General features: G+C 37.6%; 1 protein-coding gene across 2 annotated transcripts; it reads right to left on the bottom strand.

Moving 5' to 3' along the window:
- Positions 1–1,264: 1,264 nt before the first annotated feature.
- LOC103704831 (protein GIGANTEA-like) lies at positions 1,265–16,941 on the bottom strand. Of its 2 annotated transcripts, XM_008788315.6 has the most exons (17): positions 16,679–16,941; positions 16,397–16,426; positions 16,256–16,304; positions 16,005–16,144; positions 13,185–13,256; positions 12,934–12,988; positions 12,676–12,818; positions 12,205–12,479; positions 10,066–10,124; positions 8,844–9,084; positions 8,614–8,764; positions 5,750–5,959; positions 4,021–5,556; positions 2,798–2,866; positions 2,465–2,683; positions 1,976–2,068; positions 1,265–1,889 (listed from the first exon to the last, which is right to left on the bottom strand). In XM_008788315.6, the coding sequence occupies exons 4-17, from the start codon at positions 16,089–16,091 to the stop codon at positions 1,587–1,589; spliced, it is 3,513 nt and encodes a 1,170-aa protein (XP_008786537.4). In that variant the 5' UTR covers positions 16,092–16,144; positions 16,256–16,304; positions 16,397–16,426; positions 16,679–16,941; the 3' UTR covers positions 1,265–1,586. The 2 variants fall into 2 exon arrangements, with proteins under 2 accessions (XP_008786537.4, XP_008786528.4); XM_008788306.6 differs by lacking the exon at positions 16,397–16,426.
- Between the last annotated feature and the right edge of the window lie 488 nt (positions 16,942–17,429).

Below are 17,429 nucleotides of genomic sequence, written 5' to 3'. Positions count from 1 at the left end.
AATGCATAGTTTCCTAGCTTTTGCCTGACATAATAATTTTTATACATATCATTCCTTAGATTTCATGAACTTTTAAGTTCAAAGATCCTTAAAAAAAGAGAAAAATTTGGAGGAGCTTTAAGGAATGCGAAAAGAAGGAAGACCTTATAGATAGGAGAGACACTCGATGAAGAAGAAGATGGATAGAGAGGCTTGATAAAGAAGAAAAAGGATACCATGATTTCTTTTCTTTCTTTGGTGTTTTTTTTTAATCACCGAATTGATAGCTCCCTTCGTAAGAGAAGCCTTCGACTTTTGAGTTTTTGCTTTTAAGATGGGGCATTAGGGACATGCGTATTTTTGATTTTCTGATGGATTTACATGGTTTCATTAATGAAAATTGTTTGATGTAGTGAGTAATAGGCTCTGGTTGTTCGCCGTTCGACGAATTCTTGTTTAGGCAGTTCATATCATCCATACTTTTGATCTCATATTTCAATTCTTCCATGGGGAGACCACACGGAGCAAGGAGCTTGGCATGGTGACACTCCAAAAGTAAATGGTTGGATTCAAACTCCTCAGCTTTGTGAGAATGTTACTGAAACCTAAATTGGGTCGGGTGGCAGGCATCCTACGTGGCTGGACAATCCGTGGACACCATCTGGGAGAAGTTATTTTCAGCGGCAGCTCTGTTTTAGGATATTTTATATTCGGATTCTTCCGGCTGTTTTTATTCCAGAGCGATGTTACCCACCCGCTGTATCAACCAAAAAAGAAAAACCTGGATTGGATGTTAAAAATCTTTGAACAGAAGCCTGTGAGGAGAGGGACCCTCATTCTCCAGCCCAGAGAATCAATTCAGCATATCGTATGCGGGAGTGTCACCTTCAAACCCAAGAACCATCACTGCTAAAAAGAATCTAGGATCAATCTTCCAGTCTTTCTACTTTCTTTTTGCTTAGGCTCATTTATCACACAAGCACTTCGGATCATAGACCAACCCTGAAATTGAGAACTTTGAATCCCGATCATGTATGACACAGTCACTCGGAGTGGTGCTGCAAAGTTCCAATTAGTGCTCAAGGGAATGTCAACCGATCGATCTGGCAATACTGTATCAGAAGCAATTTTCTGATACAGTTTGCAGTATCTGTTTTTCTCCTTAACCAGGCATTAAACGTCGTGCAAATAGAATTAGTGCTCCATCAAATTACAAAACCAAATTGTGATCATCCCATGTAGACTAGCGTTAATCTCCACCAAGTCTTAAAAAAGCAGTGCAATATGACTGAAAAGTACATTTCTATTATAAAATAAAAACTGATGTTCATTCTTCATTGTTCAGCAACTTTTCATGTAATGACAATGACGAAAACATGTTGCTTCATATCTACAAATGATAAAAAAAACTGACATTTCTGCGTACCTACATTCTCCAAACCAACAAGTTAAAAATGCCGATAATGGTCAACAATTTGCAAGTTTCATCATCCAATATGAGATATGATGGTAGAATGCGAACTCAGCTGCGAAATGCCTCAGCAATCTATTGTTTTCAGACCTGCAGCACTACGTAATAGTGAGTGCCACAGATCTACATAGAGAACTCAACAGGTAAGAGGACAGCCTAATTCCTTGGCAGCAGCATCAAGGAAAGCAAGCGTCATCCCAGTTGCACGCCTGCTGTGAGCTTCCCATTTTATGCACTTCTCAATGTCTGAATGCCAGTTGATGATGCCCGCACTCAAGCTTCGATAAGAGGGATCACAGAGGCCCTGCCCATCCCCATGCATAAAGCTAGTAGACTTGGTTGTGTTGCCGTGCATTATAACTCGAAGAATTGATGAGCTGAGAGCACGCACATGCGCACTCGAATGAGAAAGGCAACGGATTGTGGCTGATAGACGAAACTGCATACATCGAATGAGGATCAATCATATTGCTTAATAGTGCATACCTACAAATGCGGGTTAATCGGAATGAGTGAGATAATTACCTTCAGCAGATTTGAGAGGCCATCTGCAACTGCCAAGCCTGATATTCCCCAGTCGACAACAAGTTGAACTGCTCTAGCTGTTACTTCCAAAAGCTGCTCATGTTTGCATAGATGAGAAACATAATCTCACACATAAGAATCATGAGTAAGAAAGTGACATAACCCATGTCTATGATGAAATTCAAGAATGCGGACATACAGAAACACATACTTGAGGCATTAGAAATCAGTCAAATAGATACTTAATAAAAAAAGGTTTTAATGGGAAAATCAAAAAGCTAAAGAGAGACTCAATATATCAATGATTTTACTGATAGTGTCTCTGATGAACAATATCATGGACCAGTAGAAAATTGACACCTGAAAGGCAGGACTTGACATTTCTAACACAACATAATCACAACCATCCATTGTTGTCCCAACATGTTTAGTATAAAGAATTTGTTTTTTTTATCTTTTCGTTAAAAAATTAGTTTGTTCAGACATTACCTCTAACTGGGGCAAAGTGGATGCTTCACCATCAACAAGCATTCCATCTGTGGCGCGAAGAAGAAGATCTGAAGCACTTGCCATAATTACTAGGGCTTCTGGGCTATCATGATTTCTCAGAAGTTCAACAATCAACTTTACAATTCTCTGGTTGATTCTCCACATTCTCTGACCTTGTTCGTCATCCCTTGCAATCCAGGGCTGCAAATCCTTTTCTGCCTGTCAAAAACACACGAGTCCACAAAAGTGACTGAGAAAATGGGGGCTGAAAATAGGGCTATACAATCTAGCAAATCCACTGGCTAAGAATCTAAAGTTAAACGAGTTGCGGACCTGTAGAACAATAGCAGTTGATGCTTTTGTTGGCGATGCTGAAACAACATTGCAAAGGGCATCTACTACCTATAGATAATGGAAAAGATGGTCAGTCTGACTCATCTTATGAATGGTCCAAGCAAATACAGTAGTTCATAAGCAGATAGAGGGAGATTTAGTTGGATAATTCCTGTAATGTATGTGACAATAGAAATTCATTTTTGTAATTTCTTTAGTGACTTGGATTTGGAACTCAGTTCTTTATTTTTTTGTCTCTATGAGTCTAATGAAGCTAGTAATACTACTTTAACCTGAGAAAATCTAGTTGGATTGGTTGCAAGCAGCTTTTTTTTTTTTAAAGAGAAACATCCAAAAACACACAATTACATGGCATGATGCAAGCACATTAGTGTACGATATACGACAACTACAATGAAACTGTATATGAATTGCCCTAAGAAATCCCTCGGACAAATGATAGTGTATGATATAACAGTTTGCTACAATAGACGCAAAATCCACGCATTATACATGACTTAGAGGGGAAGAAAATAGATGAAGTGATGGATGGAAATTGAAAAGTGACATCTAATTCCTGTGCACCTTTACTGCTAACAAATAACCAGATTCCTAGTTTTATTATTATTATTATTATTATTATTATTATTATTACAATATAATGGATCATGAAAAGTGAGAGTATTGCTTGAGTTAGACAAGATATTAAGACCAGATGAGCTCCACATGCAAAGCATCACTACAATATAGCCCACATACATAATGAAACTCTCAGAATTAAAGACAAACACTTGCACTATCTTGATGGATTTCCCAAACTGATTGGGGACCATAATGCTGAAATCTCAAAGCCAGACATGAATTCTATGACAATATATGCATTATTAAGCACTGAAAGATGCAATGCATAAAGCAGTTAAAGACACAAAGTGTTGGATTAGTTGGAAAAATGATGAGAGCATGAAAAGTTAAAACAGAAGTTACTATAGAACTCAGACAACTAAATGATTTTGATTATAGGATAGAAGCCTTTTAGATCCAGAGCATTAGACAGTGAAGGATCAGCACTATAGGAGGACTGAAAAGATTAGTGCAGCATATTAAGACAAATAAAGCATACGACGATTGCTATATTTTCCACTTTCTGTGTAGTCTTCTGATCCTACCATCTTAATCATCATTATATCAAACGATTATGGTTTCTTAAATAGAAAAGAATATACCTGTCTCCAACCTTGATGAGCAGATGTACTTTCTGCAGTCATTTGTGTTTCTGGTGCTGCAATTAACTTTTGCCATAGCAATGAAACAACAGAGAAACATGATTCCTGTTTCTCTGCAAAAACAGATCTTAGCAGAGTTTGTGCACTGTGGTTGTATCCGCCATTTCGATCCATTGTAAGAAAGTTCGCCAAATCTGATGCATCCACTGGCAGACTTGCTGTATTTTTCCCTGATGTGTTTACAGTAACATCGTTTAATCTAATGTCATTTTGACATGTTAGGAATGTTCCTGAAGGACTATCCTTAGACTCTGATGATGTAGGATCCTCTAATTCAGAGATGCTACTACTTGCAGAACTTGATTGTCCTCTACCACTGAACTGCACTGGATCATCCTTCCGTACTGGTGCACGCACCAAGTGTGCCTCAATGGGTTCTGCCTTGTCAACTATGGAGGCAACAATTTTTCCATGTATGTCAATAAGATGATAAAGTGAAGATGCCCTTGCAGAAATCTGAGTGTCCCACTTGCATCGCATCAGAACAGCAAGAGCATTCGTGCAGGCTTTGGATCGTCCAAATATCTCAGAAACATGAGCAGCAACCATAGCTGCAGCCACTATCTCATTGGAACTGTAACTCCATGATGTACCAACAGATGATGGTTTCAATGAGAAAAGGGCTTCCAAAATACTGAGGATTCTATGAGTGTGTTGAACCGCGGAAAAAATACTATTCTGTAACTCGTTAATCACACCATTTTTTAGTGTTTTGGCCTTTTTTGGAGAATTTTTAGAATCTGAATATACACCATTTTTTGAAACCAAAGGGAACAGCTGAAGTTCACAAGCCAAAGCACATACAGCAGCCATAACGTAAGAATCAAATGTTGCAACAGGACCTTGTTTTTTCTTGTTTCTGTTTCTTGTAGATGCTTTTCCATTAATTGTCTGTGGCTCCTCAAAGTTCTCATCAGGGAAAAGTCTGCCACAACTTGTTGGTCTTTTACTTCCATTGGGCAAAGCTTCATGGCTGACACAAACTGTAAGCACAACAAAAAGTAGCCGGGAGGCAAGGTCCACAGATGCACAAGATTCCAGAAATAGTGAATGAATCATTGTATGAAGCTCAGCAACGGCCAGATTCTTAGTTGTAGACCACATACTACCATGAGCTCTTGGCTTTCTTTGTTGATCACCAGAGGTTTCTGGTGGAAAGGTTCTTTGCAGTATAGCTTCTACAGTAGCCACAAAGATCCTCATGAGGCATGCTTCAGATGGGCTTCCACGTGGCAGATACTCCAAGACTTTTTGAAGTGGCAAGTACAAATTCCAAGACAAGGTAGGAGGTTGCAATGGGGTTGCAACTACTATTTCAGGCAGATCAACAGCTGAGGAACTCAGAGGAAGCAGGCCATATGCAGCTTCCCATATGGTACATATTCTCCATTCGACATCAGGACCATGGGCACATAACATAGAAGCAATTCCTTGTGCAGTTGCCTCAACAGTGGCTTCAGAAGCAGGAACTTCTAGCTGATCCAATTTCAATCAGCAGGCATGGATGTTAGTCACAAAGCAAGCAATATAAGCTAGCTAATGGAGTCATATGTATTCTTAAAGCAGAGTTTGGGCACATAGGATAAATAAATCGTGGTGGTCAATAATTCAAAAATATGAAATTGTTAATAGTACAAATCCTCGACTCTAATGAAAAGTTCAAAATTACCTGTTTTTTGTAGGATGATATGTAGCCGCCTAGGGGTTCATGCTGGACTTCAACTCCTTCAGCATGTCTCGGTGGAGGAAAAAGCAATGCAGGCTGTGAGAGTATGCGGAAAAGTAAAGCAGCTGCAGCATCTGCAGCAATACCAGCTCTCATGGACATTGCAGTGCCAATTGCACGCAAGAAATGCAAATGCAACCAATTTCTTGGAAGCTACAATGTGAAAAACAAGAAAGTCAGCAACTATATACCGTGCATTAAGAAATGCTTCATTGCTTAATCAGCTACACTGATGCCACTTTTTCTTGTGGTACAGAAAACCACAAGCAAGATAAAATGACAGAAAAAATTGTATATTAACTATATTTATATAAAAAAACAGAACTTAGGAATATTCTATATCAAAACTCATGTAGCCACTGCACAACATACTTTCCAATTAGCACAAAATTAGAACAAGTGTATAGAGATGGTAACAATCTTCTCCCTGTTTCAGGCAGGAAGGGAGAGGGAGGGTGGGAGGTAGAGGGAGAGAGAGAGAATGAGAAGTTTCCCGCCAGTCACATATAAAGAAGATATGCAAGTACTTATGATTTCCATTTGCAAAACATAGTTGTTAACCTATTACACATAATAGATGTACAATGTGTAGTTGGTCATTCTTTATATAAGGGCAACAATCTAAAGTGTATTATTATATCATGAATGTTCTGAACAGGGTTGTTAGCTTTTGTCGCTTTAATTATTACAATCCAAAAACGGTGAATTTTCATGTTGCTATCCAAAAATTGGCAAGTTCAGGACAAATGGAAAATCAAACTATGTCATCAAATACAAGTAAATTCTTCAGCTTATATGGAAACGGCTTTAGATCCCAAACAGCAAGATAGACCCATAAGCAACACTTAAGAAGATATGCCCAAACAAGGCAAATAGTCGCAGTACTCCAGCAATAGTCATTAGAGTGAATCATGATATGACCAAAATGTGCAACAAGGTCAAAGAAAGGCAGTCAGAAATGCTATAGGTGAAGATTGCCACTTCCCTCCAACAAATTTATACCCAGATCAGAGACATTAACATAGCCCAAGAAGGTCACAGAGAGGTAGTCAACCGTTAATGGAAATGCAATAGGTGAAGAACAATTATTCTCTCACAAATTTGTATCTAGATCAAATACGTAGACCGATACATTGGGTCCAAGAAGATGGGTGCACAAAGTAATAAACTTACATCCAGATGCTTGCACTAATGAGCTAAATGTCAAAGGCAGATAGTCACTGGCATTGAGAGAAGCAGTAGCCACAAGATTGAAGAACGATAAGAACGATAAGAACAAAATGTACAAGAAAGTCGAAGAAATGTAGCCAACCACTGGCAGAAATTATAAAGTTGAATATTTAGGCTTTCCCCAAACAAATTTTGTTCCTTTCAAATCAGCTTTGCCACATGATTTCCTAAGGAAAAAACATTGATAACAGAGACATATCACAAATAGAGACAGAATTCTCAAAGGGTTAAAAAGATGAGAAAATTATTAAAAAAACGAGAGCAGTATGATGAAAACAGCCCAAAGAAAGATGATGTAATAGTATTTTCCATTTAACATTAAAAGGAAGGGGAACAGCATTAAAATGCATTTAGGGCAGCAAGTTATCAAAAACATGTTTTCAGGTTAATAGGAGGTGAGAGTCCAAGCAGTCCAAAAACAATGAAGACAAGAAATCTGGCTGGAAAAAAGGGCCATTGAACCTCCTTCAAAAGTGGACAGACAATGAGGTGACAGGGAGATGACGGAGTGCAAGACTATCTTCAGAAGGGGGAAAAACAAAGGAAGCCTAGAAAATGTCAAACAAGCTGGAGAAGTGCCCATGGTCATTGTTCACCAGTTGGTGAAAATAATAGTCAATCCAGCACGTACCAAGAAAGAAAGGAGAATGGGACCACAGATTCAAGCTCCTCAGGTGGAAAAGAACCTTCAGTTTGGCTCAATTCTGGCAGACAATGGCCATTGGCCCATGACTCAAACCAGATTTTGGCAATGTCCTAGTTCACTGAAGCCGGCAAAGGTACCATACTACCATTGCATTTGTCCTAGTGCAATGGTCAAATTTAATAGTAGAGATTATGCAAAGAGGCTGAGTCCTGCCCAAACTTCTCTCGATTCTCATGTACTAGTCCTGAGCATATATTTGAGCTCTTGTACAATGAAACTTGAGGTATCATTGTATATACAGCAAAAAAACACATATAAGGGAAGGCTTTAACTGTACAGTTACAACGAACTAATTTCTCCAATTAGTATATCAGAAACAATACAAGAATGTATAATTCATACACTTGTACACAATATCTCTAAAAAAATCTGATTACATATTATATGCTTTTACATACTTAAGGGAAGAAGCAACAGATCTAAGGAGACCACAATCACTAGTTACTAGTATACATCTTCCCATATGCATTCATGCCAAAATGATTTAACACCAGAACAATTTTGATGGTTTAAACTTTAAGCTTTACTCATCTAACTACAGTACAAATTGAAAGGAATTTTTTAGTTGCTTAAATTACGTGGTGCATCTGGTCACATGGTGAATCTCTAGAAGTAAAGACATGTCCAGTCTTGTTCATTGTATCATGTTTCACTTGAAAGAAACACTAGCTTAAACAGTAATATTTACAACTAATTAAGCATGTACAACACATATTTACAGTGGAGTAAAACCAGCAAATTCACCATTAAATTTTGCATATAAGTGACAAAAAGGAATATCTATGTGAAGCACAGAATTACTATATAAATACACCATAGAACAGCATCATTTCACATGGGGATGGCTTATTTTTCATAGTTCTAGACGTACCCTCATGCCAGTTGCATAGTCCTCAGCTGCTCTAAGGAGTTCAACAAGTTGTACCGCAGCATCAAGTGCATCTGGAGCCCATGAGGGTGGTGCCTCAAGGAGTCCAAGAAGCAGCCTCTGTGTAGCACTTGGAGTAGCAATTGCATAGTACCTGACTCAAAAAATTTCAGCTATATAAAAAAGTTTCAAACATTATAACATGAAAATTAATTAAAGGTTCAAATATCCACCTGTGAAATAAACGAGCATACGGCTCAAGAGCAGGCAGCCCTGCAACTAGATGCTCATCTAAGGCAGTTGTAGGAGGAGGGAGCAAAAGTGCAGGAACAGCAGCTGCTGTTAAATTAGCAGTTTCATAGCGAGCTACTTCCTCATCACAAACACTCAATATGACTCCAGCTCCATTAGCAACAGCCCATCGAGGAGTGGATGGCATGAGTTGAGGATGTTTTCCAGATCCATGACTACAAGCTAGCATAGCCAAAAACATAGAAGTGATTATTAGTTCTAAACCACATGCTCAAGTTCAGCACAAGGTAGAAAATGGAAAGATAAATCTCTCGACTTGTCTTGCAGGCAGAATATAGTACAATTTCTATAACAGAGCAGTAAGAACAACCAAAAGATTCAACTAATAATATGCAAAATCTATAAAATATATTCTGATTATCGTAGAATAACAATTATAAATGCAATGAATGCGGATAACTACATAGAACAAAAAAAGTCCCCAGTATATGCAGAAATTGAAGCAGAAAAATAAAGTACGCAAGAAGATGGAAATCTCATGTATCCATTGAATAAACAAGATTACCAAAACTTATATTGAAATATTAATATGATAAAAGCAAAAATCAACTCAACTGATCAGCTTCAGCATAAAAGCAACGATACCAAAAGGACAAGCACATAAAGAGGGCTTACGTATCAAGCTAGCAAAACAAAAAAAGAAAGGGGCGCTCTAAAGGTGCACTTGGATTTGTTAAAAAGGACATTGCAGAATATAAAGAGTATAGCACATTTTCGTTGCATTAATTCTGTCATTCATGTTTTATGTTTACACGGAGAGTGACAAGATTGACTGAAAGCAGTTATCTTAAGAAAACTACGGAAGCAGTGATTCAACTTTCAAATCAATGCTTATACATACATATTTTTGTTGAGAAGGATGCTGATGTACACGGACTCTTTGTGTGCATGAATATGAGATTATCATGTGCGATAAAAATCTAATGTAAGTTAGCATGTTGCACAGAGGAATATAATACATCAAGAAATGATCTGGTACCCTTCAATGCATGACTATAGAAAGCAATTTCAGTCTTGACTATAAGCTTCACTCATGGTATGCGGTACCATCACTAATGATCTTAAATTGAATTAGACTCCAAAAGAGTGCCACTTAAAATATACAAAACAAATCAAAGATATTTACATAAAATCTTCACTAACCAGTTGTCGGAGGCTTCAGTTCTCCACCAGCTGCATATTTGCCCATCACCCCACCACACCTAATTTCCCAGGCATCATTCAATGGTCAGGATAAGCACATCATCCCAAATTTATAATTAATGCAGTGCCAATATTCTGATAGGAGACCATGGCCAATGCCTCATAATTGTCAAATAAAAGAATATCTATTGGTTGGTTGGCTGCGGTATAATTAAACTCAAAACTTTTATTGAGGCATGATGTTTGCCTTTCCTCTCTTAATATCCAACAAGAACAAAATAAAAATTGGATTAAAATAGTAGTTTTGGCTAAACATACTATTTTCATATTAATAAAGCTGTCAACATTTAAGATAATATCATGTTGTGTGCCTCCTGTCTCTTGCAGATGATATATAGGCAATTGATGAGATGGCCATGGAACAGATTATTGTTTTGAATAGAAAATAGACTTCAATTGTTAAGGCCTAAATATTGTGAAATCTAAAACAATAGTGGGAACAAAATGAGAATAAGGCTGTGATCAAAATTAATAGACATGAGATATCACCAACATGACAATTTTTGGATACACGAAATGTATTACATAGTAGAATTAGGTTATAAACAGAAACATGTATATTTTACATTAAGGTGAAATACCTAGAGGCATGTGGGAATTTAAGCGATCTGTGCCTTTTTTTGGTGCACAATCACTGAATATCTTTGATTTAAAGGAAAATAATTTAATAGCAACACTTCCGATAGGAATATCGTAAATATATTATAAAATTAGAAAGGATATGATTAGCACTAAATACGAAGAAGGTGAACCTTTGGTGCAACAGTAAGTTTACCCCATTGTGATCTGAACGTCACATGTTCGAAACACGAAATCAACCTCTCCGCACATGGGGGTAAGGCTGTATACATCTAACCCTTCCCGGACCCTACAATGGGGAGAGCCTTGTGCACTGGGCCAACCCTTTTTATGGTTAGTAACTTAGTATTAAACTATTAAGTATAAAATTGGAAGTCCGATCCCTTGACAAAAGTTATTGATTGGAGATTAGTCTGAGACAGTATGAAGTATGGTACGGTATGGTACGGCATACCATGCTACAACACCATGATAACTAACGATTTAATGGCTTGCATTGACAAAAGGATGCATTTCAGCCCAAATAATTAGAATAAGGCTTTCTGATTTTCATTGTAGTAATGTATTAGTCCAAACTCCTTAAAGATAGACTAAATTTATAGGACTTTAACACTATTTCAGCTTATTCCTCAATTGCATCACCTTATGCAAATTACGCCCAACTTACAAGATCTCAATAGAACAAAGAGAGGAGTGAACATGATAGACTGAATTTAATAAATCTACATATGAACAGGGAAAATTTATTATTCTAATACTAACATCTTTCACAGCTTTATAATGAAGAAGGGATTACATATTGAAGTTCTAAACATGATTATACTCATATATATATATATATAAAGTGAGAACATCTTATATCAGCATGGTCCAATAAACACGATTACCCTAATCTTTTCAAGAGTCCCACAGCAGCTCCTGATTCAGGTAGCTAAACTTCCATCATTATCATCGACATTTATATTCTCCAACATAATGGAAGCTTCTATGTGGAGACAAGAAAATGAATATAAATAACTGGGGAGAAAAATTTTACTTATAAGTGTGTGATATCTATCTAAGTTTTGTATAAAAATACCTCGAACTTTTTTGATCTTTGAATCCCAGGAACTATGAAAAGGTTGGTATTTCCCTTTTCTTATTGGGGTTATAGGAATGCACTTTCAAATGGAATGAGGCAGATGCTTTAACTAGGCTAAAGACCACAAAACGGAATCAAAAGACAATAGAAAACCAGTTCTGTGATTTGTTATAAAGCAAGGAAGGGAAAACAAGGAATTGCCAGGCTTTCCTGGATATCTGAAGCACAGACTCTCTATAGCAAATTTTGCAAGTTATGAAATAAACATTCTTAAACAAAATGGTACTATGAAAGACAGTTCTTTGTATAATAGAATCCGCAAATACCTTGATATTTCTGTGAAATGTAATTTTCCTGACTTATTTAACTATACATGATTGAACAGGACTAAAGATAAATTAAAAAAGGGAATTACTCACCATCGAAAATAGTCACTTCGGATGCCCAAAGGTGCAGCAAGCAACATATCTGTAATCCAAGGAGACAATGGCCGCAATGGTTTCCGATCATGCTCCTGCAGAAGTGGATTGGCGGCTTCTCCCTCATTGGAGTCACTTGTAGTGGCATGATTGCCGCTGCTGCTTCTGTCCACTTCACTACTATGATGCTCAAACTTGTAAATTGGTCGATTATAATGAGTGAGCACCCGCAGAATTTCCCCACATGCTAAAGCCCATTGTTCATTATACTCTTTCTGCAATTAGAAGTAACAAATATTGATCATAACATACATAGAACAAAACAAACACTTGAATGTGTTAACTGGGACTTACAGGTTATGATTTTAGAATCAAATCGTACCACATGGAGTTATAAAATTGAGTCTACATCAAAATATAACAGGCTGTTGAAATAGAAACCTACACAAAAACTAATCAAGGATTTCTTACCTCATTATTTTGGCTGACTAGATATATGAAAGAACTAAATGGAGGGTCATTCTTATCATAAACCAATGTCCCATCAATTATACGTGAAAGAATAGGATGGACAATAGCATGGCCATGCTCCGGATGATGAAGAACGAATATTGCTGGAATATAAAGTAAACCCTGAAGGTCAGCACAATGTTTCAACACCACAGGAATAAAAGCAAAATGATCACTTTAAGTTATAACAACTGATTGATTGAAGTACAATTCCATTACCCAATACTTCATCCAAAAGGCGCTTCTCTTTAGATGGATAGTAATTCTGGATTAGCTGCACAGATAAAATAAATAAGCAGGTGAAGATATGCAACATTCTACTCATGTACATTTATGTTTTGTCAGCATAAAGTTCATATAGATGAAATGCTCGTGGTTCATATGATTACTGTTTAAGTTCATCTCATGCCAAATTCTCCTAACATGTTTAGCCAGTTGGCAACCACCTATACAAAATCAAAAGGCCATACCTGAGCTACATCTTCTGGGAATTGCTCCGAGGTGAACTGACCAAAATATTCAACATAGGCCGTAATTTGTGCCTTACAAAATGGTACAAAGCATATTAGTTTTTGGAGAAAAAAAAAGAACGACAAAAATTTAGGAGCTGGATTGACATGACTAGTAATATATGCAACCATAGCAATAAAAGAGTAGCTATTTGTTCTAGAAGTAAGTGATATCTTATGTTGCTCCAATTAACGCCAAGTCATAAATATGGAGTACAACTTCATATTTTAGAAGAATTAAAGAATTTCAAACAAAAGATGATGTTTAAGTCCAAAATGGAGATAAATAACAACCAGGAGAAGCTTTGCATGTTTGAGTTTGTGTCAATTAGGTAATGGACAATGTGCATGTCAATTTAGATGCTTATAATACAACTTTCGAAGTTTTTTGCTAGAGTATTGTTTTCCTACGGAAGGCGCGCTAGAGTGAAAAGCATATCTAAATTTTCCATCTATTTTTTTCATCAAAAGGAAAAGAGCCTCCGATAATTAAGTAAAAAAGGGGGGGCCATTCAATGCACGAGACTAGTGCCACTGCAGGATCTAAGGAGAGTCAAATGTATGCAGCGCTATCACCTCGTGCAGAGAGGTTGTTTTCATGTTTTGAACCTCTGACAATCAAGTGACAATGAAGCAACCTTACCCTTTCACCGAGGCCCGCCCTCCCTCCTATAATTAAGTAATGATAACAAAAATTAACTTCTCAACATTCTAAAGCATTAGAAAATAACCATGATAACTGCGGAATACATAAGCAAATTAGGCACCTTACTTCCAGAATAATAGAAAAAAGAGAGCTATACTTCCTAGCACCAAGAAAAAAATTTGTTGCATAAAGCACCAGATTTATTTTACTTTATTTGCATCTGGATTAACACAGGTGTTAATACATCAAGATCCCATTATCATTATAGTGCTTGATTTGTAGGGAAAAGGCTTGAAGGCTACAATTTTGATTTCCAACATGCATAACCTATTGGTCATTTGAAGGAATGATTTACAATCATAACAACCGATGAGACATAAAAAAAGAGGATGTGTAAGACAAGGTAAAAAGAAGACAAAGGAAGAGAGCAGAGCAACAAAATAAAGCATTTAAAAAGGAACAAAGAGGGGAAAGATCAGATGTAAGATTATTCAACACTTTCTCATATTTATCAGTAACATGAACCTAGGGAAGTGGCAAACTCCCAAGTCCCAACACTCCCATCTTTTGGTTCCAAGCTACATGGTTACACAATATCAATGTTTGTCATGTGCCATGCACGTGCTTTAATCAAGTATAGTGACCTGTGATAGTGATTTGACGCACAGAAGCATCTGGAATATTAAAATTTACATATAATTAAAATATTAATTAAAAATGCACACAAACATACATTACAAGAAGGCCTCAGAGCCCAGCACACGCATTAGAACAAGGCCTCAAAGTCCAGCATGCTTGCTGGACTCCAGGACTTTCCCATTATATATATAGAGAGATGCTAGCTAAGGATTCAAAATAGTTTAGGATGTGACTCAGTAACCTATTAAGCGAACACATTTAGTTTTAGAAATGAAACACTGCATAAAAGCAACTGAAATCAACCTATCAATGCTCCTCTAATTCTAGCAGAAAGTTGCTTCCACGTGCCAGCATCATACACAGAATTCAGAAGTGAATTCATTCAAGAACATTCCTAAAGATGACTCCCAGGCTATATTTTGACTTGACAAAGGAGCCAGCCAGTCTGCTTTTGAAAACATCTCAGAGAAAGGGATGATGAACCTGCATGTTCCTGGTTTATTCGCAACATACTGGCTTACTGCTTACATCAAGAATAAGCAAAAAACTTTTTTTTTGAAGAATTTGCAATATTAATTTTTTACACATGCAATATTAGAATTTCTGTAGATCTATAGCCAATTGACTGGTTTTACCACCTTTCGCATGCCAAAACCGTCTAGGTAAACACATTCTGTAGTACTGTTTTCAATTTGTTTTTGTTCAGCATCTCATAGCCTGAAAACAGGGTTTTTTTCCCACGGCAAAAACCAAATGCCAATGTATCCAGTGTAAAACAAGGGCATTAGTTGAATTAAGTGGAACCTTCAAGGTTATACTAAAAATCTTGTACTAAAGATAGTGGTGTCATAACATGGCTCAAGCCAACAAGAGTTCACAAATAGTTAACTTAATATTTACAGATAAACATAAATATCAAGCCTTAACCCATTACTTTTGGGGTATCTTATCTTCTTTCTCTCTTTTTTTTGTCTTTGGTTCCTATCTGATGGGAACGTTTCCCCTCACCTCCATGGCATCCTCCATGCCAACACTAGACACATCAAAACATTCTTCAACTAAGCCTTTGGTTTTCTGGGAGGGATCTCAGTTAAACTAATCAGTTAACCATACAAAAAAAATCCAACTTGTGATAATACCTTAGTACTTTTGCAGAACCCCTAGCGTATAATCCTAGAAGAGCTCTTTCAAAAGTTAAAATCTCCAAATCGTGGCATACTTTAATATAAATAAGAAAATCTGAAACTTTTGCCAACAAAATAAAAATTTCAAGATAATTTCCTCTTGTCAAAAATGGAAAGGTTCACCAGAACAGACATTGATTTATGCCAAACCCATAGTAAATATATACACATGAAAACAGAGTTTAAAAGAAAAATCCAGCAGGGCTTCAAATATCAATACGTGAATTTATTTTGAAAAGAAGAAGAAGAAGAAGAAGAAATTACAAAAAATCAAATAAAAATCAAGTGAATTGATAAAAATATCTTCCATACCTGCCTCTGCTGCTCATCATGCGGCGGCGGCCATAACAGAGACGAGAACTGGAGCCCATCGATCCATTTTCCATAAGAAATAGACATTCTAATTCCTTACAGAGAAGACTTGACTCCCTTCTCGCAGCGTTCGCACAGACCTGCCAAGAACCAGAGCACGTGTAAGTAAAACAGCATCCAGAAGATCGATCATATTCTCCATACAAACCAACGAAACCTAATCCATCATCAGTTTTTCATCATAAACCGACCTCAATCCCTCGAATCAAGAATCCTTGGCCAGCTCAACTTTCTTTAAATCTGCCAAAAAAAGAAATCTTCTTCAGTTCACCGATCAACCCCGCTCCCGGAGTTCTATCTCCGACACAAGATTATGAAGCCTCTGAACTGACCTCAGAGACATCAATCAACCTCCAACTTCTCTGCGTAAGAAAAGAGAAACAGGAAGGGGAAAAAAGAAAAGAAAAGAAAAATCCTTCACTTCCCTGGGAATAAAAGGTTCGAACCAAAAAAAATTCAAGAATGCAATATAAAGAAACACGTCGACTCGTCCATGAAAGGAAATCCAAAAATGCCACAAGAACTGGAAAATCTGGCAGAAATCAGACACAAAAAATAAGGGAATACAAGGAGAGCAAATTGGGGCGAGGGGGAGGAGACAACAAGAACGGTACCTGGATCGATCGATTCTTGAAGGAGACGAACCTAGGGTTCAAGAGCTCTTGTAGGCTTCTTGGGATGAGGAGGAGGGGGACTTGGGTGCAGGGAGGGAGAGAAAAATAGATTTTTTTAGGAGGTTGTGGCTTTATTTTTGGGTGGAGGGAGCGCAAGATACTTCGCCGATCTTGGGTCCTGCGCTGGAGGCTGATATCCCTGCTTACGTGGCACTTGATATTTTCGCGGATCCGAAGGCCTCTCATGCCATGGATGATGGCTCATGCCACTGATCGATGCATGCATATATATCGAATGCTACGCAACCGACACCCATTGCGCGCAAAAAGATGAATCCTAAATGACGAAAATGCCCTCGAATGGATGGAGCCATGGAGGGGACTCCCGCACTAGCCGTGGACGCCACGTGGGAGGGAGGGAAGGGCTGGGCCCGGCCATTGCGGTCCCTGTCAATTAAATTATATATATCATTGGGCCTTGGTCATCGCCAGTATGGGTATTATATAAAGGCTAGACGACCAAGGTTTTGTGCCCTGTGGATTTTCCAACTGGTGCGAGGCAAGACAAGGTTATGTTCAACCATCATCCTCTGGGATGCGGCCAGCACACCACAAAATATTGTACATTCTTAGATGACCACCATCAAAAAATAGGTGCTTATTAAATAACACATATCATATGGTACATCTTTGTAGATTGTCTCATTTGAAAGCCATTCGTCTTCTGACAGGTACGTAAAAATATTATGCG

The sequence above is a fragment of the Phoenix dactylifera genome, chromosome 12 (genome assembly GCF_051530095.1).
Source record: "Phoenix dactylifera cultivar Ajwa chromosome 12, Ajwa_hap1_PhDact_Kaust_v1.1, whole genome shotgun sequence".
In the NCBI taxonomy this organism is placed as follows: Eukaryota; Viridiplantae; Streptophyta; class Magnoliopsida; order Arecales; family Arecaceae; genus Phoenix; species Phoenix dactylifera.
This window is presented reverse-complemented; position numbering and strand designations above follow the sequence as displayed.

Excerpts from the sequence above, each read along its gene's own strand:
- LOC103704831 (XM_008788315.6), bottom strand. The coding sequence starts at position 16,091 with ATGTCTATTTCTTATGGAAAATGGATCGATGGGCTCCAGTTCTCGTCT. Across the intron at positions 12,989-13,184 it reads TCCCAGAAGATGTAGCTCAG|CTAATCCAGAATTACTATCC; the intron begins GTATGGCCTTTT and ends TTATCTGTGCAG. Across the intron at positions 5,557-5,749 it reads TATCATCCTACAAAAAACAG|CTAGAAGTTCCTGCTTCTGA; the intron begins GTAATTTTGAAC and ends AAATTGGATCAG.